Source organism: Diadema antillarum, unplaced genomic scaffold (genome assembly GCF_040938485.1).
Source record: "Diadema antillarum isolate AM-2024a unplaced genomic scaffold, OU_Dant_1.0 seq00002095_RagTag, whole genome shotgun sequence".
Classification (NCBI taxonomy): Eukaryota; Metazoa; Echinodermata; class Echinoidea; order Diadematoida; family Diadematidae; genus Diadema; species Diadema antillarum.
The window spans coordinates 93,671-116,746 of NW_027272739.1; the positions used below are offsets into that span (position 1 = coordinate 93,671).

At 38.5% G+C, this 23,076-nt stretch overlaps 1 protein-coding gene across 1 annotated transcript in view; it reads right to left on the reverse strand.

Annotated features, from left to right (window-relative positions):
- Positions 1-14,373: 14,373 nt before the first annotated feature.
- The window catches only part of LOC139713912 (uncharacterized), a 28,689-nt gene continuing 19,986 nt past the window's right edge, over positions 14,374-23,076 (reverse strand). Inside the window, exon 6 of the mRNA XM_071625633.1 lies at positions 14,374-17,744. Coding sequence (XP_071481734.1) covers positions 17,572-17,744 — 173 coding nt within the window. The 3' untranslated portion in view covers positions 14,374-17,571. The remainder of the gene's footprint in view (positions 17,745-23,076) is intronic.

Here is a 23,076-nt window from a genome sequence, read left to right on the forward strand (position 1 = left end):
ATGGCGGTGCAGACTACGGTACGACATCTAATGGCTAATCGTGGATGGGGGGGGGGGGGGGGGGGGGGGGGGGGAGGGGATCTCTCTTCCATACCATTTTCGGCGAAATGCTGGAGCGTGCCTGATGAATTATTTATTATTTGTTGATTCTGGATGAATAGATTGGGTTCTCGGCAAATCCTTGGCAGAAAGGCAATAAGAGCCAGCATTGCAATCGACAAGAACCCCATTTACATGCACTTAAAATCTGTGTGAATAATGAGTGACGTATAGGCCCTACATGTTTAAATGGACGTCTAATAATAGTGTATGAAATTAGTGAACCGACACTTAATTGAATTTGGTTATTCGAGAACAACTAGTATCATTAAAAAAAGACATTCTTGTTTTTATTGTCTGGTCTCATGTACTCTCTAAAAAAAATCGAGTGAAAATTTTCACTCTAAAAAGAGTGAATACAAAAAAGAGTGAATTTCGAGTGAAATTGGAGTGAATTTTGAGTGAAAATGCTCATTTTCACTCATTTTGGAGTGACGTCAGGGATCACTCGAAGATTTTGGAGTGATCCCTGACGTCACTCCAAAATGAGTGAAAATGAGCATTTTCACTCAAAATTCACTCCAATTTCACTCGAAATTCACTCTTTTTTGTATTCACTCTTTTTAGAGTGAAATTTTTCACTCGATTTTTTTTTAGAGAGTGATGATCATGTTGTAGGCGCCTATCGACAGTCTTCTCATGCATACTATACATGTACTATAGTAATAATGAAAGAACAGCAAATATCAAAATAGAATATTTATGTTTTCCGGGAATTACCCAATGCGCAAATGGAATAAAACGGAATATGTGAAATAAGTTTTTATTTTTTTTTAAACATCAATGAACCAATATCTTTACAGGGAATGACCCCTCCCTAACCCCCTTAATATGACTCATTAACATCATGCAGAGATAGATCTATGTGTATAGTTCCATTGACTTGGTATCGACTTTGCACTTATGCAATGAGCAGCAATGATTATGTTAGGCCTCCGTGCAGATGAGATAGGATTGCTATCGACTCTATTATATTATGGAAAAGACAGATAACCGGACAACCGACAAGTTGAATAAGTATAAACCGAGTTCAGAGTCCAGACCCACTCTTGTTTGTTGATTTACATTTGAGATTTACGGGCATTTCAACGTCCTTAGTCTGATTACATCAATTCAGGATGTATAACCACATTCGTATACAAAAATGCGGAAATAGATTGTTACAAGTCTTACATGGTGTGCTTATAGGGAAAAGAATGCAGTATTACTTGCCGCATTTATCATGTTGGAATACCAATGCTGAGACAATAATGTCGAAAAGCCATGCCCCCTTCCCGCACACAGGGAGGTGAGTTCCTCTCGCCTCCCTGCCGCACACTCGCACTCTCTTTTGATTACCTCCTCATCTTCAGTCTCTTTTTCTTTTCCCCTTTCTTCTCACCTTTTTCTTTCCATCCTCATATTGCTTTAAAATATAAAAAGTATAGGTTTCATCATGTGGCGTTAAACGGAAATCTTCGAAATTGCATGTTACATGTTGTGAGCGTGACCGATGTTTCATAAAACGATTGTCCAGTGCTATTATCATAAAAAAAAACTATTGCGCAGAATTACACGTCATTCATTATAGGCCTATTTACATCTTCCTCCATACATACTTCCTTCAAGTGCGTCTGCATATGAAACTATACATAAAAAACTTTATTGTATGAGATCACAAACAACCTTCTCTAATCGGGAAAGGAGTTAAGAATTTAATTTTGGCAGTTTATTGGATAAATACCTTACAACCACAATGGGATTTACGAGTAATAACTCAGATGATACGTATATAGGATGCATGAGACACTTACGTGTCACTATACTTAGCATGCAATTTGTAATTTTCATCATGCAGTGTCAACATATTCCCCAAAGAGACTAATTCAGTTGCGTGCGGTTACGGATCAGGAGGGACTTATCAATTGCTTATGGATATTTATTTTAACGGGACAATTCTAAAATGCCTGCTAAACTGGTACACTTTTGACGTGGAAGAAGGAGCATTTCTCACTAAACTTGCCAATGGAATAAAAAGAAAAGAGAGCTCAGAAGGAACGACTGCGTTCTGTATACATAGAGGACGTTCGACACATAATAATTCGTGATGCAATGGAAGAATGTTTCAGCACTGAAGAGGTAAAACTGCTTTCTCTGAACTGTTTATATAGATCATGCATGCAGTGAAATATTATGGACAATCCTCAATGTATTATCGTGTCTTATAACAATAATGGCAGTGATGAAGGACATAGAATTTGCATGGACAAAGAGGGTCATGTTATTTTTTAAACATCTATATAGGTTAACATGATTCCTATATCATTGTATCAACACAGAACTACTAAAGAGACTCTGTATATAGCTCCATGGTATAAATCAGGCTCTATAGTATAATAGTCAAGGCTGGAAAAGAGACTAACTGTTAATGTAGGGTCCACAAAAGGTTGTTAATCCTTATTTTTGCCACAGGTGTTTTTATGGGATTATCAACATTCTTGAAGAGTGTCTGTTTCTATTGTGTTTATAGAGGCTTTGGGCTGACCGTGATAAAAACGTGAGCCAACAACGTGCTCTTTAGTATGCGACGATCGATGAATTCATTGTAGAATTCTATCGGCGGATAACTCGGTTCAATAAACACGTTGAAAGTGTCCGTCGGGTTAATGGTCCAAGAACTGGGCCAAGTTCACTCGTTTAAATGATATCCCCGTAATAAAGGTGGTATTAATGGCTAATTGCATCGGGGGCAGAGATGGGTGGGGTGAGAGCTTCTCTTTTACTAATTACATTATCATCGCAATTTGATTCGAGAATATTTCATGACCAAAGTTAATTGCATATGTAAAGCAACGGAGTCGTGAGGATTTTTTTATTAATCTATGTCCACTCTCATCTTGATTTCATTCGTTTGTTTGTTTGTTTTTTATTTCTATTCTTACCGGAGATCAGATGGAAATTACTCGCGTATATACGTGAAATATAGTTACCAAATAAGCACGATATACATTCGTATTACACTGGCGTCACAATTTTGACTTGACTTTGCATGTCTTTTGGCCTTTGGCCCTATGACTTGGCCCTGTGGAATAGAAATAAAATTAATCACCACGGCAGTTACATCACTCATCTTCTGTACCCCATTTTTTCAGCCATCAGTTAATCTATGTCGTCAGGTCACATCCGTATACTGATACGTGAATGGTTGCTTTCGAAATGTCGATGAGTGATGGAGGGAACGAGATGTCGACTGAGTATATATACTGTAGTACTCGGGAGCGGTTAAATCGATCGATATTTTATGCGTCTAGTTGGTCCAAGTCCATTGTCAAGGTCGCTCGATTCCTTTCAGGCTGCAAAATCGGATTTGCGGCGGGCCACTATTTAAGCTGCCTCCACAGACTTTCATGGCAAGTCAAGCCCTTTCATTGTAACTATAGGTCATCGACCCTTTTTAATACCATCCAATAATTTTAAATTGGTTGAGACGAGGACGCCGGAACGAAGTTCTTCAGTGCAACATGTCTAGTGGAATTGTGAATATACTACTCAGCGTATACACAGTATATTATACTTGCATCAGTTATGGGTTAACCGAGAAAAGTTGGAGAGATTGATAAGGAAGGTGGTTGAAGTGAAACCCCATCCCGGGTTTGTGTTGATCAAGATGAAAAGAGGAAAATAAGTATATTGGACCGCGGCACATCAGGTATATAGTTAACGTTTCGTGACAAATAATTTCATGATTACTAATCAGCTTTTCTTTTGATTCTATTATTATAATGGTTCACTTTTATGTGAAGTGCGATATCGGTCTTAGAGTTATAGACAGGATGGTGATACGTTTCTTGTTCCCTTGTTTATAAATTTCCATATTATTACTCAGTTCTTTTCATGTGACGTACGTCATTTAAGAGAAAAGAAATTTATCATATTCTCGATCAAAATGTTCCTGAAGTTCAACGACTTGTAATTTCTCCGAAAATTCTATACCGGGGTCGAGGTTAACTGTACTACTGATAAAAGTACTTTTTATAGAACATATTCATAACATGTACAAAACAAGTAAGAGTTGTGAGTCATCAAAATGCCTTTATTGCATAATGGCATAAATATGACTGCGATCAATATCAATGTTTATCTATAAAGCATGTTGAGCTTGTCATATTTTCTTCGTTTTTTGTTCGAGTGACGGAACTTGACGTTCTCTCGGTGTCATGATTCAGTTTGTTAAAAACCAGCTTGGACCTACTCTCGTGTATATACCAGATTTGTGTTGGGTCACATAATTCTCTATTTTAGTGACTCTGAATTTAACAAAGCCGAATAATTAGGACGGAATAGAATATGAAAAAGCAAAAAGAGCAAATGACAAACTGGTTAGCACAATGCTAACTACACGCATGATATCTATAGCAATATGTTGTCATCAGTAAAATTAAATCTCGTATACATGATGTAATGTGTGGTCACAGATTGTATATCCGAACCATTGATCTCTTCCCTTAAGGGGGCTCTGTGTATTTCTATACTATACGTCAGTCTTCCAAAAGAACAAGGGGATAAGTTAACAACAAGTTAAGAACACTGGGTGATTATAAAAGTTTGGAGATTACAACGACAAAGAGAAGAATACTGATTGCTGATCCCTGTCAATCTACCTGAGTGCTGAGATTTTCGTTGTACTATTACATTGGTGGATGTCACCATTTTCTAAACTGTCTATCATTGCGTCTTTGAATGACAGCCTGCGTCACAATACTTTACCACCTGTAGCGCACTCATGCGTGCATGTTCTTTTACTCTTGGCTCCCCCTCCCTCTTTTTAATGTTTTAACAGAAAGTGTCTAAAATTGGAGTTCGAGATGTGCAGATGGGATTGGTGCCTGGATATTTCTTGTCAGTATTTATTGTTTTATATACTATTGCCCCGATATATTGGTGAATTAACGTTTTTGCAGAAATAAAGACTCCAATTAGGCCTGGCGTATGAACCCAAGTTGATCTCTCCGATATGAGCTTGTATTGGAATACTTGTGAGGAGACTATGAACTGAGTACAGTGGCGGATCCAGGGGGGATCCAGGGGAATCGCACCGGGCGCACCACCTTTAGTGTTTGTTAAAGTAAAAGAAATAAAAAGGAAAAAAATGAATGGGGGAGGGGTGCGTGCGCCCCCTTTAATGTTGTATCGGCGCCCCCTCTTTACGGAATTCCTGTATCCGCCCACGGGGTATACTAGATAATGCCCCCCCCCCCCAAAAAAAAAAAAAAAAAGAGGAGAAAAACAAAACATGTGATATTATACTACATTATTTTGAAGAATGAGCGCCGTAACGCAATACACGGTGCAGGTGTGACTAATCGAAGTAGTTTCCATAATAATTACAAACACGTGCTGGACAAGATCGTGTCTTCTATCATGGTGTCGTTGACCTCTTTTCACTTTTTTCCCTCTCTCTCTCTCTCTTAAAGGACAAGTTCACCTTCATAGACATGTGGGTGTTGTGAGTGAATGCAGCAATATTAGTAGAACACATCAGTGAGAGTTTGAGCAAAATCGGACAATCCGTTCAAAAATTACGAATTTTTAAAGTTTCTGCTCACTCACGGCTGGACGAAAAGACTACTATAGCTTGTGATGTCACATGAGTACAACGATATAAAGAAAGAATAAAGAAAATTCAACATATCTCCATTTTTCTCGCATAACAAATGAACACTCGACTTCTCTCTTCAGAAGGCAGGGGGAATAATATTACCCTTAATATAAGTCAGTAGCAAGTCGAAGAAATGTGCACTTTATTCAAAAAGTATATACAGTGTTGTGAAATTCTCTTTTTATCTTCCTTATATAGTTGTACCATGGTTGTATGCATGTGACATCATACACTGTAGTAGTCTTCTCTTCCAGCAGTGACTGTGCAGATACCTAAAATATTCATAACTTTTGAACGGATTGTCCAATTTTCCTCAAACTTTCACTGATATGTTCTACTAATATTGCTGCATTCTCTCAATCCTTATGTATATGAAGGTGGACTTGTCCTTTAATGTTAAAATGAGTGTTCAGAAGGCACAGCTGGCCGTCAACACTTGTATATGGACCGAGCGAAGAAAGCATCGCAAAAACAGTAATAAAGATATAACTTTTGCAGAATGCTTCGTTGTCATATTTAGTTCTTCTCATTTTAAAGCATGCAATTAAATGAGCACAATGGTGATATACTTCCAGTATGAGTTGTTGTATTATATTGTCTGACGCAGGGAATTCAGATAATAAATACATGTATACTGTGGTATGCTATGACCGTTTGAATAGGCCTATTAACAAATTGCTTCATGTGACATCCAATGAACTCCTTACAATGAGTCTTTGCCGTAGTCCCAACATAATTTGTTAGCTGTTATGATAAAATCAACAATTATTTTTGTCTAAATTTTTTTAAATCAACAAGCATATAGTACATAATAGATGATGTGTCCTCGCGCTAAATAAAACAACAAAACTTAAACAAAATGAACACAGAAGCTATTTGAATACAAAGCAACCTAACAAGAATTCATGTTGTGTGATATTTTGTTATTTATTATTTATCATTCGAATAATTTTGGTATGTATTATTTTCTTCCTGTTTTTTCTTCTAATTCTATCCTTTGTGGAGACTGGGTGGGCGGAAGGGCGTGGTTTGGAAGGGAGAGGGCATCCTTCATTAACAAATAAGATATATCAGGGAGATCCCCTCCTTGGATACCTTGACGCCATGATATTGGTGACTCGTTGCTACAGCAGCCTAATATGTGATTTTTTTTTCATTCATTACAAGCACCGCACGTGTAATGTTGCTTGGTAATGCCAAGTTAATGTTCCAAGGAGCGAATCAATTGTGTGTGTAACTTTGAACGCAGCTGTGCACTAATCTTGATGATAATGGTCTATCACAGCATGTGATTGTGGGGCAACAAGCGGGAATATCCCCTAAAATTTTTATTTTATCCCCGAATCCGGGTAGATAGGATGAGGAAGGAGCTATGTATTATGGCAATTAGACATGCACATAATCATACATCGGTATATAACATCAGTGTAAGTGGGGCAAGACATTTCTTTCCGCGCGTCATCGGTAACTGTCTTTGTTGTATACCAATGGATGGTAAAATCATCTGGCGTATACAAGATATAGAAACTATTATCTAAACGATAGATAAATCGTCAAGGTAAAAGATCAACGGAACTTTAGACGGTTTATATGTCTTCAAACTCAGGATATGACTCGAGTCATATCCTGCCCGAGTATGTACGCCCATGATTTCTTTTATCACGGCTACTACTAAAACAATGATCAATTCAGTGATTATTTACGTCGATGTAGGGCAATTTGTCAATCAGTTGCAGTGTATGTCCTTTTTAGGCATAACTTTAGATAGAAGAGGAATGCCTCAGATTGACGGTATGTGATATAACTAGAGAAAAACCCAACAACGTTTAGAATAATATTCATTTTGTGTAGATAGTGTTAGAAGATCACTCATCATTCACTGATCAAGAAAGATGAACCTCGTAAAAACTTACCAAGAGTCATAATTTCCTTATAATGGTATAGAGTATGATTATTATGACTTTTTTGTGAAGACGGAAGCATCCCATGCATGCAGTCGATTGCACGTGCTCTGCATGACTGTATCTGTTGTCGTCATAATCGGAGAGGCCTGAATAATGACGACTGAAGGACTTCGCATTTTTGTGCTGGGATGAATGGGTTGTTGTTGGCAATCAGTAGATTGGAGGAAGTTCGACTAGAATCGACTCTAGCCATTGATCACGAGCTGCAATTCTTCTGATGTCTCCGAAAACCAGGCGATATTGACCTCCCTCTTGTTATTGTCTACCGGGGTCAACCAGCATGACGACATAATGAGGATTAACGATCCGCTTAACAATACCAATCACCTTTCTTTCTTTCTTTCTTTCTTTTCTCCCTCTCCCCCTCTTTCCTTCTCTTTTATCACAATAACTAAAGCAGGGCGATACTGTACCTGCAGCTGTTTTGCAAACGAGTTTCTTTGAAGTAGAGGGTTTAACATTCTTGTGGCAACTCGAAAAATGGTCCAGGCGCGTTTTATCTCTTGTTTTGGGCACGCCTCGACGATATCCATTCTGCATCCGAACTATACAGTACACTGAACAAGACGGTCTTTATGACGTGACGCAATTCTGATTCAAACCCAAGAGACCCCACGGACTCTGATCATGGGTGATTTGATGCAAGATGTGCGTGACGATCAGAACGCAAAAACAAATTATTACGAATGACGCAAATCGCTTAATGTGTTACTAGAAAAATGTAATTATTCCCGCAAGACAACTTTGGTACAATCTGAAACATTTCTATTGGCGTTGTCATGGACTACCAGGAAGTTGATGGGCGATTCCAATATAGTATCAATCGTTATGTGCATTCTTTGTTTTATAACATTATATGCTAACACATTGTTCATTTTTTCTCTCTCTGCTGCGTGTGTGAGGGGCTCTCTTGCTAGATTTGCAAGTCAGTTGTCCGACAATAGGGCTGAAGAAGTGTAACGTGAGGATGCGAACGTATACACACGTGTTTGCGAGCGAAAATTAATAGGCAGTCATAATATATAACAACCGACAATCAATCATTTCTACTTTTACACTAAAGGTTTAAGCGTTTATTCTGTATGTAAAGTGACTATACCGAGGCGAGTTGACGGGGTCGTTGCACCAAGCGTAAGAGGAAATCAATCATTCAGGTACATTACAAGAATCAATGCGTATCAAAATAAGGACCTACGTCTCTCTCTCTCTCTCTCCAGCTTGCGGGGCTGATTGTCTTTTGAGAAAGGGCTCCACTAATCAAAATAGTTAACGTAACAAAACGTAACATTTCTCACTACGACTCGTATAGGACTTCCGCCCTTTTTACGGGTATATAGGCTTAGAGGTTCTTCTTTTTGTTCAGTATAAGCCTGATAATAACTGACTGATGCTAATGATAGCAACAACAACAACAACAACAACAATAATAATAATAATAATAATAATAATAATAATAATAATAATAATAATAATAATAATAATGATAATAATAATAATAAATAACTTGTATCGGATAGTGACCTCATCTTGCACCTGAAGAAGGATATTTTTTCCCCATAGAACTTTTGAAGATATTGAAATGTATTCACAGGATATGACGACTGTAATATTAATGTATGTGCAGATAGCGAAAGTTGTTCCATTGTTCTATGGAGTTTTGGGGCTGCATGACTGTGTACCATGGGCGTAAATCCCGGGGGGATGGGGGATATACCCCCCCCCCCCCCCGAAATGGAGGAGGGGGGATGGCCTGTACAATCATCCTCCCCCCCCCCCTGAATTTTGAGGGGAAAAAATGGAGGAAGCAGAAATGTGATTGTATCAATTTTGGCATATTGCATGACGTTTGTACGCCGGCCTTCAGACAGGTAACAGAGCTGAACAGTATTTTATCTTGTAGGAAAATGTATACATAATTTTCTCAAGCGCTCGCTCGCTTCTCTCGCTCGCGAAGAAAGTAACATCGACATTCACTGTAAGGTATGGCTCAGACGTTGCAACGTGAAATAGTATAGGCCTACATGTAAACATGCTATGACGCGAGTAACTGGGGACCATCTGCAAAATATGTTCGAAAACATACAAACAAACAATAACAAAAACTATATCGCCATAATTGAACCCCCTCCATTTCCTGAATCATTCCTGAGAAACGACAGTGACTGATGACTCAGTCAGGATACATCTATGGGCATAACTTACCAAGGGAAGATCAGGGACGTCGAATCTATTGGGGGTGGGTGGGGGTGGGGGGGGGGGGGTGGGGGGGTGTGGGGGGGGGGGGGCAAAGGGGCATTTGCCCCGCCCCAACGGAAGTGTTTAGACCGACAAATCATTTATCCCACAAGCAATTCCCGAGATGAGGACAAAACTCGAACTTTCTTAATGGAAAATTGTCCAAATATCGCCACAACTATGCACCAGATCGTTGTATTGCAATCATAAACATGCAAAAGGTCCGCTATACAGGATCCCTTTCGATAAAGTTTGTACACTTTTGACATTGACGTTTATTCCCCTAATCAAGAGTGTGCAGCAGATCTTTCACTTAACAAAAGCAACCTAATATGTAGAGGCGTCGATGGGGGGGGGGGGGATGGTTCCCCCATAAATGTGGGACAAACAAAAGCGAAAAATATAGCTACAAACGGCAGTTTTTGGAGTGTAAAATTTTAAAATTCTAAAGCTCGCTCGCTCCGCTCGCTCGCATTTAACCGCCATGCCATTCTCCTGATGTTGCTGCCAGTGACTGACAGCAGGTGCGCCCGGTGCGCCCCCTTAATTTCCAAAGCGAAAAATATAGCTACAAACGGCAGTTTTGGGACTGTCAAATGTCAACATTTTGAAGCTCGCTCGCTTCGCTCGTTCGCATTTAATCATTATTCCATTCTCCTGATGTTGCTGCCAGTTTTCGCCCGGTGCGCCCCCTTAATTTCCAAGGCGAAAAATACAGCTACAAACGGCAGTTTTTGGACTGTGAAAATGTCAAAATTTTCAAGCTCGCTCGCATTTAACCGCTATGCCATTCTCCTGATGTTGCTGTCAGTGATTGACGGCAGTTGCGCCCGGTGTGCCCCCCCCCCCCCCGAATTTCAAAAGCGAAGAATATAGCTAAAAACGGCAGTTTTTGGACTATAAAATGTCAAAATTTTCAATGCAAAAAGATTTCACCGTGGGAGGGGGAAACCCCCCTACCATACCCTCCCCCCCCCCTCGCTTGCTTCGCTCCCTCACATAACCGCTCCTTCTATACAAAGATCAAATCCTGTCTACGCCGATGATAGGCCCCATTATTTAGTAGGCCTTCACAGCGATGTTGCACAGGCGGAGCAAGAGCTGAAATACCACGATTTAGTCATTCAATAATATATTGTGAATATTTCATTTTCTTGTTTTTTTTTTAAAGAAAGGCCCGGAAAACAAAATTTTCACCAAAAGTGTGCACCAGATCGCTGAATTTCAGGTCTGAAAATGCAAAATCTTCCTCGTGTGGGAGAGGGATACCCCCCCCCCCCATACACACCCTTCCCCCGTTCGGTCGTTCCGCTCCCTCTCACAGATATTTCAAAAAAAAAAAATCATACTTTTAAGGTCTGATTTTCCGTCGAGAGTCATCTGACGAGCAAAAAAAAAAAAAGCAACAAGAACAAAAAGTCTTCATATTGTTGCTGCCACTTTCCTCCCACTTTATATTTCATGCAAAAGAGTGGGACATCAGATCCCTGTAAAGTGTGTGTGTGTGGGGGGGGGGGGGGGGCACCAAGCTTCTTCCCCCTCCCCCCCCCCCCCCCCTCCCCCAAAGGCTGCGCCGGTCCGGTTATGGGCTTGTAATCGTGGTGATGGTGACCACCCCCCCCCCCCCCCCATTCCTCAGTACGGATTTACGCCGTTGCTGTGTACCCCCTGGCTTATGCCACGCCCATCCCCAAAAAGCTTCTCTGTTATCTTATGAGGACGTGTGGGGGACGTCTCGTTTACGGGAAGTTCAAGTGGACGGAGTTAGGCTCATTCGTTGCCAATGGTTGGGCAATAGACATGACTAACATTTGACCTGAATCATGATGAAGATATTTGAGTTTGTAAACGCAGCATAGCACGTCTGGATCGGACTGGCTATAGATTCTCTCCTCGTGTGATTTCCTGGAGCACTTTGGGCCGAGAATTCTTGTTGGATCTTCAGGTGTGCGTGCTGTCCCTCAGAGTAAAGACGTAACGCTCTGTATATATCATAATACTCCAAAATCTACTAATGTGAATGCGTGAATACATATTGATAAACTGATGAACGATCGAATCATTTTAGGATGAATTGATGAATGACTCATGAATAAAGATTCCTGAGGTGAAATACTGCTTCCATTCCCAAAGGGAGCAGGTGAGAGCCTGGCGTAGACGTAATCACGGCCTACTTGGAGCCTATAGATGGTTTTTGACCTACGCAGCAAACTGGAACGAAGGAAGGATATAACGCCCTCTTGTGTCAATCTAGGGTAAGTCTGGAAATGATGACAGTTAGACCAGCAGGGAGGTGGAAGACCACGGATCACCGTACTCGCCTAGCACCTCCTTGTTACAACTACATAGAAACAACGACAGCAAGGCACGTACTAATCACCTCATTATCTTAAAAAACAAAAACAAAAAAAAAACAAAACAAAACAAAAAAAAAATTCCGACGTATCCCTTCACTCGCCTCATTTGGATCCTTCTCCGCAAGAATCTACTGCATTCGCCAGTCCTGTCAGTATCAGTCATGTCACCGACTTTTCTTATCGAGCATCATTTTTATTCTATAACCTCGCCTGAGGATATTGGGAAATGATGACATATTTATTGTCAATTCTTGGTAAACAAAAAGGTTTTCTCTCTTTTAAGTGTTAATGATACACAAGGAGGCACAGTCTGTATCAAAGGCATAATTTACCATTTGCAGATAAAACAAACGCGTCAGCATTAGTGCTTGAAAATAGTTCTAAAATGTGAGTTAGGGATAGAAACAACCACTGTAAAAATTTGAATCCGCATCATCGATGTTAAGTATTGTTAGATACACAAAATGTGAACAATAGTTATAACAAAAATGTTCCCAGACTAAACCGTCTACAGTTACGGTTTATAAAGAAAAATACTGATATCTCCTTATATTTTCGGCTTTATTGCGAAAATTTTATATGGTATAGGATGTTTTGTTATACAACAGACCTACACATATGCATCAAATGTGATATCTTGAAATTTTTTAAATCACTGCTCCCAAAGGTAAACTGGACCTCCATCGTTGAGATGGAATTAAAGAAAATCAAGAAGCGTCGGCGGACACAATCCAATATCGAGAGTCGCTCGGTTGCCATTAACGTCCAAAGTGCATAATATTTCACGACAAATGTGAGCAAGGTATATCCAAAGCGGCCAGATCTTGTACATGTATTATAGGCCTAGGTTCATTATTGATGCAAGTGATTTCAGTTCCGGCTAGTGCATATTCTCCGGGCGCACAGACTGCTCTATCAGGATAATTGCTTTCCTGGTAATCTGGATAAATTTTGCTGGATCTCATTTTCATAAGATCACTGGACAAACAAGAAAATATAATTGCATTGATAAAGTGGGAATATAGGATGTATATCAGATTGGTTTCCGTTCTAGCAAAAGTAGTGCCGTCCCGTCACCTGTTCGTATCCTTGACCGTCTCTCATTACTTTTTGTTTTTTGTTTTTGTTTTGTGTATGTGTTTTTTCTCATCATCATCATCATCATCATCATCATCATCATCATCATCATCATCATCATCATCATTATCACCATCCCCACCATTCGAAGTGGGTGGGGTGGAGAATGGTGTATATACGCGACGACTGAGGGAAGAGGCTTTAGGAAATTTATATTGTGAACATAACGTATCCCAGAATGGAAAACCAGTGAACATGGCAAGTTACCTAAAAAATATCCCCCGAAGAAGACGATGAAATAAAAAAAAAGATACAAGCAAATGCCAAACAAACAATCTAAGCCAACCACATCCAACAAAGTACAACACTGTGTACACGGACATCCCCCGCTATCAAATGCCACAGGGTATTAGGGGAAAGGGATGGGTAGATAATGATACCTTATAAGAAACCATTTCCTGTATCCAACCTCTGAATATGACTGTAATTTCAATTTTATTGTAGCGGGGGCGATTTAAACGATCATCTGCGCTTTCTTTTCGAGACGTCTAGACCTGTATAAATACGCTTAAAGTCTTCATTCAAACACATCCCCGTAGTAACAATTCTTAGAATGGAGAGATGTTTGCGTTTAATGATTTTATTTTTTCTTTAAAATGACGATGTCACTGCTTTATATACTGTTGCAATAAACTCAACAGAATAGCAACTTTGATCCAAAGGCAACCCAGAAAGGCGCATTTTTTTTTTATAGTTATGACTGTATTTATCCAATATTTCTGTTTTTAATTCGGTTGTTTAAATAGCGTATTCATTGAAGCACTGCGCATGGGTACCGTCACCATAATCATACACTTAAATAATAACAGAAATACATGTGTAATAATCAGAAATTAACCATATTCACACGATGTCCATATGATTCGGTGTAAGGCGTTTATTGTCAAAAAAGAACATTCAATTTCTTTGATTTTCGGCATATAAAACAATGATCCTGTACTGTACATGATTCTGGTTACTAAAACAATTCAGAACGTGGATGGGATGACATAGCCCCAATTCAAGCATCAATTAAAGAAATGAGAGAAAATATATAGAGAAGGAGGATAAAGGCAGTTAAGATATTATAGCAACATTGTATATTTGTATCCAAACTTGTTCATAACGGAAAGTTCTTCAAAAACTACTAAACACAGTTTCAACCAGTGCCATTTCAAACAGGAGAATTGAAACGTTTCCTTGTCCTAATTTACCACAACAGTGGTTCATATTACCAGTAATATTGTCCATATTCACTTAGTACCTTGGTACTCGAAGGTACAGCAGCACAACCATAATGTTTGTCATGGAAAAAGAGAAGACTATAACAACTACAATGCAAAAAACAAACAAACATAATGTATCCTACGTTCCTTAAGTTTTCATCGTATGGGTCAGCTATCTACTGTATTAGCAAGTCATCATGACAATAAAATTCACGTATGCACCAAGTAAAATGTCCATGCGCATTGAAAAAAACAATACTATTGATCATACAGCATTTACAAGCCAATAAAGAGTTTATACGATTGCAAAATCATTTCCGAAAATTATACAAAATGTTGCAGTGCGAAAAATAATATCAGCTATACATCCAATAAATAGGCTTTATGAAAAAACATGAGCTGTTCCGCGTATGAGTTGTAAAGAGCTTCCACAAAATGCACACAGACGGATAACACGTATATTTTGAAGCACAACGATTTTAAAAATCCGCTAGGGGGCACTAAAGTGGTACATTTTCCATTACACGGTAATCTTGTATAAATCTATCGTAGCTTTGTACATTCCAATTTATCATCAGTGTATAAAGTTGGATTTAGTAGAGCAGCCTTTTTTACGGACGAAGAATAATGGGGAAAAATAGTTCCACAATATAGTATAATGCATTACATACACTGTATGCAACTATACCAGCAGTCACACTGGCAAAATATCGCATTGAAGTTAAAGATCGCGATCTTTAAGCTCTCGATCTTTTGCCAGTGTGATCGCGGCTTTTAAATGTGACGTTTTCAGACATTCCAGAGCTCTGAAGCTTGAAAGTCAGCTATAAATCGTCGACGTGAAAACGACCAACCGCTGATCCTATCAACCGATCGGAATCGCACACTATGATAATTTGATAGCACAAGTTTGTACAGTGTCACAAAAGTTGCCTTAGTTTGCAACTACAGTCGTTAAGTTTTACGTCGCTGCACCTCCACCAAAACGTTCCTGACACATTCATAATTTGAAGTTAAATATTTAACTTTTTCATGTCCATCGTCTATACATAAAACGTCAAATATTGCACGCACTGCAATACTGAGTAAAATACGACATGATACAATAAGCAGAAGACAGCTAATACGAAGGTGCAAAACTCTCAGGCAAATCTTGGGTAATGACTTCTCAAATCAATCTGGATGGATTATCTGAGGTATATTTCTAGGCACTTAGAGGAATCTTCCAATTATCGGTGGCAGGAAGATGCGAGAAGATTTATCGTAGCTGCAAATTTGACCAACATATACCGTGTTTAGCTAAAGGCTCTGGGCATGCCAAACGATATGCACCTCAACACTTTCTACAAGGTAAATTTTGCTACACATATGCTATCCAAAGAAGCCTAAAAGGTCGAAATGACGACAGAATCAATGTAGAGTCTTCTCCGCTTTGCTATACTAAAATTTAAGTTGGCAAGTGCAATAACGATATTTACCATACTTTTCCTCCAACCTCAGAAGTCATGAGATATAAGGTGTCCATAGAAACTTGTCCATGCCCAAACTTCATTGACACTTCTGTCTATTGAAAATATACTATTTATTGGGTAGAAAGAAAAGTTCTGAATGCACGACCTTAAAATTAGACTATCTGAACTTATTTTCACCTATACCACTCTTTTCACGTTTTTTTTATATTTTTTATACAAAGTTTAAATTTCATTAAGTAGCTGATATCGTGAGAGCCAAACTGCCTTTAGAAAGAATTACGGGTCATTTTCCCCATCTCATCACTTCAATCTGGAAACATTTATGGCATTTTGAAAAAAAAAAATGCATGAATAACTAAGACAACTTTAAAGGGCTTTGTAATTTGCACGTTTGCTGGCGCATTAACGGTCTTATAAAAAAAGAGTCTCCAGGTCATATTCAAGATAACCCGACTAAAACATGCTAAAGTCAAACGTAAGAGTGAACGATTCATTATAAAAAGGATTGAATAGATAGGAAAACATAGGGGATATAAAACTTTCCATCACCTTTACATCATTATGACCTTTACATCATTATGCATAGACATGCATACTGTAATATCATTAATTTCCTTTTATATCGTTGTTTATGCAAGTCAAACGACTCTGTTTCAAATATACTTTGTATGTTTCCCATGTTCATGATTATTCAATTTATGTATATATTGATTTGCAGAAAATAAAGTATCTACCAAACAAACTCTAGAAAAATATCACAGAAGGAACATGCTATTTTTTTTCAATTCATTTTAACGAATGAATTTCAGGGGAAATCTTTTGTGCAAGTCTATGGGAGACTTGTAAGGCCATACGATGTTCACTCCAAGTAATTTGCCTAATACACGCATGTGACTGCGGGCAAGATCACTAAATTCAAAAATCTTCGAATGTACAGTATAGGGCTCACACCCATAAATATTTCCCCATAGGGATGTGTGTTAAAAATCAAATTTCAAAAAATTCTGTAAAATAGCTGGGAGAAATGAGATGTTTCAGCTTCACTAACCTGGATAAGTTAGATATACCCTTTCATCCATCAAATTCTCAGGGTGGATAATTCAGTTAAAATTCTGTCCAGGGGTCCGCAAAGCCAGACTACGAGTTCTTGTCACTCAAGAAATCACCCATTTTCCGTACACGTACCCAATGAAATATAGTCCCCTCAAATTCCACCAGAAAAGCTTTCATCTTCCAACCAAAATGCAATTTGTAGAGGAATTCATACTCAATATCTACAGCTATTCAGTTTTTTGCCAAACTACATCATTGATTTTTAATTAATTTTTTTCTTCATTTATTTTGGTATCTTTGGTACGAATTTGTGAAGGGGTCTGGGACAGTCCATTGTATTTACGGGTGTGAGCCCTATAGGCCTAGTTTTTTGTCGAATTTCGTAGATTTTGTCAAATTTGAGGGCGCTATTTAGATGTACACGGTCTTCTGTTTGACGTAATTCCCCGGTATCATTGCGGTGACACCATTGCGTACACCCAGCAGCCAACCGTCTCCAAAGACTTCCGTCACGTAGATGACGTCATCTTCGCAGAACGTCATCTCGTCTGAATGTTGAGCTGTGTATTCGTAGATCGCAGTCACTGTGTGGAGAAATGAGGAGGAACAATTCATTACAGGTGGCTCCCGTTATAACGAATTCAAGTCCTCGGGACAGGCAGTTTTCTTTTGTTATATCTGAACAAATAAATTGTGTAAAGATATCTAGATGATAATTCTGGGTTGTGAATTTTACTTCGTTGTACCGATATTTTGTTTTAACCGTGTTTGTTATAACGGGAATAGAAGGTCTAGGGCAATTACCCCCTGGGCAATTACCCCGGACCCTTCCCCTGGCCCTAGTCCTAATCCTAACCCTTAACCTAATCCTAACCCTAATCTTTACTCTAACCTCACCATTAACCAGAATTTAACTGGGGGGGGGGGGGGGGGGGGGGGGGGTATTTGCCTTGATACGACGGGAATGCACTATACCCAAACATTAAATATATTCATTGGAGTGTTTGTCTGCAATCATGCAGACTGTTTACCTAATCAAAGACACCAGTTTTAACGCCTAAAATAAACAATTCTAATTTGGAATTGTGACGGTAGAATTGATATGGAGAACATACAAATCTGTAGATGTCAGTGTGTTTTAATTGTTCTTTCATATATTTTTTTTTGTATCACGAGTTATGTGCAGCTTCTAACGCAACTTTTGTGCATGTAAGATAAGATTTAAGATGGGCAGCCAGCAGCCTCCACGAAAATAATAATTTTCTTCCCTGTCAAGCATTATTGAATGAAAGGTCAACATTATATAGATGATGACTGGCGGGGGAGGGCACATACCGAATGTTCCATCCGAAGGGTTTGAAATGCTATTGAGGGAGGTTATAAGTCCCGAGACGAAGTCTCGGAACTTATAGCCTCCCGAAATAGCATTTCAAACCCTTAGGGTGGAACGTTTGGTACAAGTTCCCGACAACAAAAGTCATTATCTGTTATATTGTATGGGTTAGTCAAATACGTCAACGTCAACCACCAAAGATCGTAGAGATTCAGTGTGCGATCTTTGCAACCACGGCCACCAGCGCAGCATGCATGCAGCACAACGCACTCGATCGATCGCTCGCTCGCGCAGAGCAAAATTCACTATGCGCGCGCGGTCCTAGGCCGTCTGTCATTTTGTTACGCGAAAATGTTTTCCCATGGGAGAATAGTCTAGCAGCCAGAAAGGGTCCCCGTGCACCCCCCCTAAAACAAAATTCTACGATATGTTCGAAGATCGTCAGAACCTGTATTTTCCGAATCCGGTTGTCGCCAGCGGAAAAAAAGGTTGCGCGCGCGTCTTATTTGCATATTTCTAAGATGGCCGCCGCCCGTTGCTAGGAGACGGATTATTTTTGAATAACTTTAGTTAGGAATAACAAATTACCATAAAAATGGTATCATTTTGAAGAGAATTAAATTTCCTACAAGCTGATACCCCATTTGATGGGATAAATAGTTGTTGTCATGAAATATTAAGGAAGGAATTATGTTTTTTAGCATTTTTCTAAAAAGATAGGGAATTTGGTTATAATGTTCTTTTCCATACATCTAATATGCATTTACAAATAACATTTGAAATTTCCTAAAATTATCCCCCAGTCATAGCTATTATCATGTGAAAACGGCTTTCCAATACACCAATTCCTTTAAAAGTTACACGACATTAAAGGGGATAAGGTTCAATAGGTTTTACAGCAATATTATTTTAAGGGTTATAATGTCTCCGCGCGCAATTGCGTAGGTTCTGTATCTGGGGTTTGTTGTAGATCACTGCTATCTATTGATCAAATCTCATCGAAATCGGCGAAGAAAGAAAGAAAAATTACACTTTCTATTCCTTATATGAAATAAAAATGTTTTTTTTTTCTATTCTGTGTTACCAAACTCAATCCATTCAGCTTCCCATATGAACAGTTTCTTGTCTTTTTGGATTCCCTCCAAAATCACAACTTATCTGATATTAAAAAGTTAAAGAAAAAAATTTGACGTGACAGTTTCCTCTTATTGGAAGATTAAAGTGAAAAAAAAAGAAGAATCTTATGCTAAAAGCCCTAAGAAATAAAGAACTTGTTAAATGGCCTTTCAGAGTTTAAAATGAAACATGGCTATCTTACTTTTTCATAACAAAATGAAGGGAAGTATCTGTGTAGTTCATGTCGGCCCATACTGGGTTACTATTCTTCAGAAATGATCCCCGTGCACCCCCCCCCCAAAAAAAAAATCTACAATGTGTTCGAAGATCGTCAGAACCTGTATTTTGCGAATCTGCTTGTCGCCAGCGGAAAAAGGGTTGCGCGTGCGTCTAATTTGCATACTTCTAAGATGGCCGCCGCCCGTTGCTAGGATACGGATTATTTTTGAATAACTTTAGTTAAGAATATCAAATTACCATAAAAATGGTATCATATTAAAGAGAATTAGATTTCCTACAAGTTGATACCCCGTTTTATGTAATAAATAGTTGTTGTTATGAAATACTAAGGAAGGATTTTTTTTTTACATTTTTCCCAAGAAATACAGATTTCAGTAATGTTTTTTCCATACATTTAATTTCTGTTTACAAATAACATCGGAATTTTCCTTAAGTTAAACCCCATAAATAAGTATTATTATGTGAAAGCGGCTATTCAATACACCAATTCCTTTAAAAGTTACACGACATTAAAGGGAAAAGGTTCAATACGGTTATACAGAAATTTAAGGGTAATGTCGACGGCCGCACTTGCGTAACGCGTGTAATACTATAATAATCATTGCAAGTATGAGACCCTATCACTTCTTACATCCAAATTATTGATTAAATATCATTACATCTTGTGGAATATGAAAGCAAATTAAATCTTTTATTCGCTATCACCTTTGATCTACTCAGCTTCACTTTTAGTTTACGTCTTTTTTCATCAAATAGAATAAAGGCCTTACGAGAGGTGTAATTTCATGACGGCCGAAACGGGCTTACCTGGATAGGGGTTTCCAACATATCGATATTAATCAAACTTCTCTTCATCAACTCTCATTCTTCTGATCATCTTCACACACATACTCACACCTCCAATATCACACACAGGCATTCATGCACGGGAAATGAGCTCAGTCGTGAATTTCGTGAATTTATTCAATACGCCATTAAAGCATTCATGGAACATCAAACTCGAATGCTTTATTTAGATGTCGAAATAAGAGTTACATGTATACCGCACAAGCGAAATATTTCTCACCATGCTCTAGCAGGAAATCAATTAATTTTTTTAAGATAAGATCGCACATACGTGTTCTCATTCTTTGGTGGTTCGCCTGATGGTTTTTAAACATATTGCTCACACGTTTATTATTGCCAAGAAACTAATAGATAGATTACAAATACCAAGGAATGGCATTGATAAAAACGAATAGTTGCAAGTCAAATCCAGTCGCTTTCAAATTCTGTTTTTTTTTATAAAAAATGATTTCATGCACTTAACTTTATTACATGGGTTGATTTAAATGCAATACAACGTAAACTTGGTTGTTGAATCCGTTAGGAGTGACTAATAATCAATATTATACAAAAATGAGAGAGAGAGAGAAAAAATGTTATGGTTAAGTAGACCATGGATCTATAAAACATGAGGGAAATGTCTGAGGGAACATTAACCATGCATGCGTGTATGTATATTTGTGTGCATGTATATACTATAACTATGTATATATAATATATCTATATCTATATATAAATATATAAATATATATATATATATATATATATATACAAATATATATATATATATATATATATATACCACGTTTATATTTATGCAGGTTTGTATACTTTTGTGTTGTGTGTGTTTGTGTTCAAGGATGTTTGTGTATGACTAATGTGTTAAACATTAGACATATTCAGAGTGTAAATGTTTAACCACAACGAATACAATATTTTCATGTTTTCCACAGAAATTAGACATCTATTATAATTAGATAAATTTGCTAAAATGATTTGAAGTGTATCTGCTATAGGCGCATCTGACGTGCAATCCACTTTATAGAGCGCATGTAAGTTCCGCTGGAATAACAACTCATGCATGAGTTAAATACACCATCCAATGTTTTCAGATATCCATGCCCTACTCGTCCGCCGGTCCTTTTTAGATAGAGTAACTATAAATGTGCATGATCGATACCCAAAAGATTATTGACATTGCACGTTAAACACTTTCACTAGGTTGCCATTGTCGCGAGTCTCGATATGCTAATACATGTATACTATCTACCACAAATCGATTCTTAGTCTACGAGTGACCGTGGTGATCTTATCATGGCTTATCACATCTTGAGGTCTATGGTGGTAATCGTGTTGATCGTAGAAGAATTATTGGACTGTTTGAAAAATTACTACGATCAACACAATGTCTTTGACTGACATCAAGATTTGATTATCTGATGATCAGCACGATTAGTCCGCGAGTAAGACAACGATTTCGGGCGAATCGAGAAAGTGGACCCAGCTTAGTGAATGCCACGAGAGTGGTAACGTACCATAAGGATAATCAACACGACAGTTTCAATACCGTACATATCAATATTTACATATCTTCCAAGATTACTTCACCTATGTAATCTAGATTCTTTTGTATGCCTCCGCCAAGAAGTGGTGCCGGAGGCATTATGTTTTCGGGTTGTCCGTCCTTCCGTCCGTCCTTCTCTCCGTCCGTAATGAATTTTGTGGACAGCGTAACAAAAAAAAAAAAAAAAAAAAAAAAACCCTGAAATTTGGCATGTATGTGTATTGGGGGTGAAATTCTGCCTATCAACTTTTGGGTGCACATGCTCAAGGTCAAAATTCAAAAGGTCGAGGTCAAATGCTTAAAATTTCACTATTTCCCTCATATCTCTGCAATGCCTAAAGATATTTTCTTGAAACTTAGTGTATACAGGTATTACCCAATTAAAATTCACTGGTAAAAGTTTGGGGTCATAAGGTTAAGGTCAAATGTGAAAAGGTCAAGTGAAAATGTTAAAATTTTACTTTTTTTCTCTGTATCTTGGATATTGTTCAAGGTATCTTCATGTCAGGTCAGGATGATCTGCTACTGGTACCCTGTAGCCCAGTACAACCTGTTTCAGGGTCGGATTGTCGGCGACTAAACCGGCAAACCCACCAGTCTCCAACTGGAGAATGGTGAGGAGGGTGGCTGGACACCCTGGTGGAACTAAAAACAAGATCTATCTTAAGGGCATCGACTCTGGAGAGTCAACGATGGCCATCCAGCAATGCAGAAGGACCCGGCCACCCACTGCATTTTCTTGGCCACGATAGTTCTTATGAGAGTTCGTAAACATTGTGGAAAACCGGCATCTGATGGTGGGACCCGCAGGCCAGATGATGCGTCAATGGCTACTGGG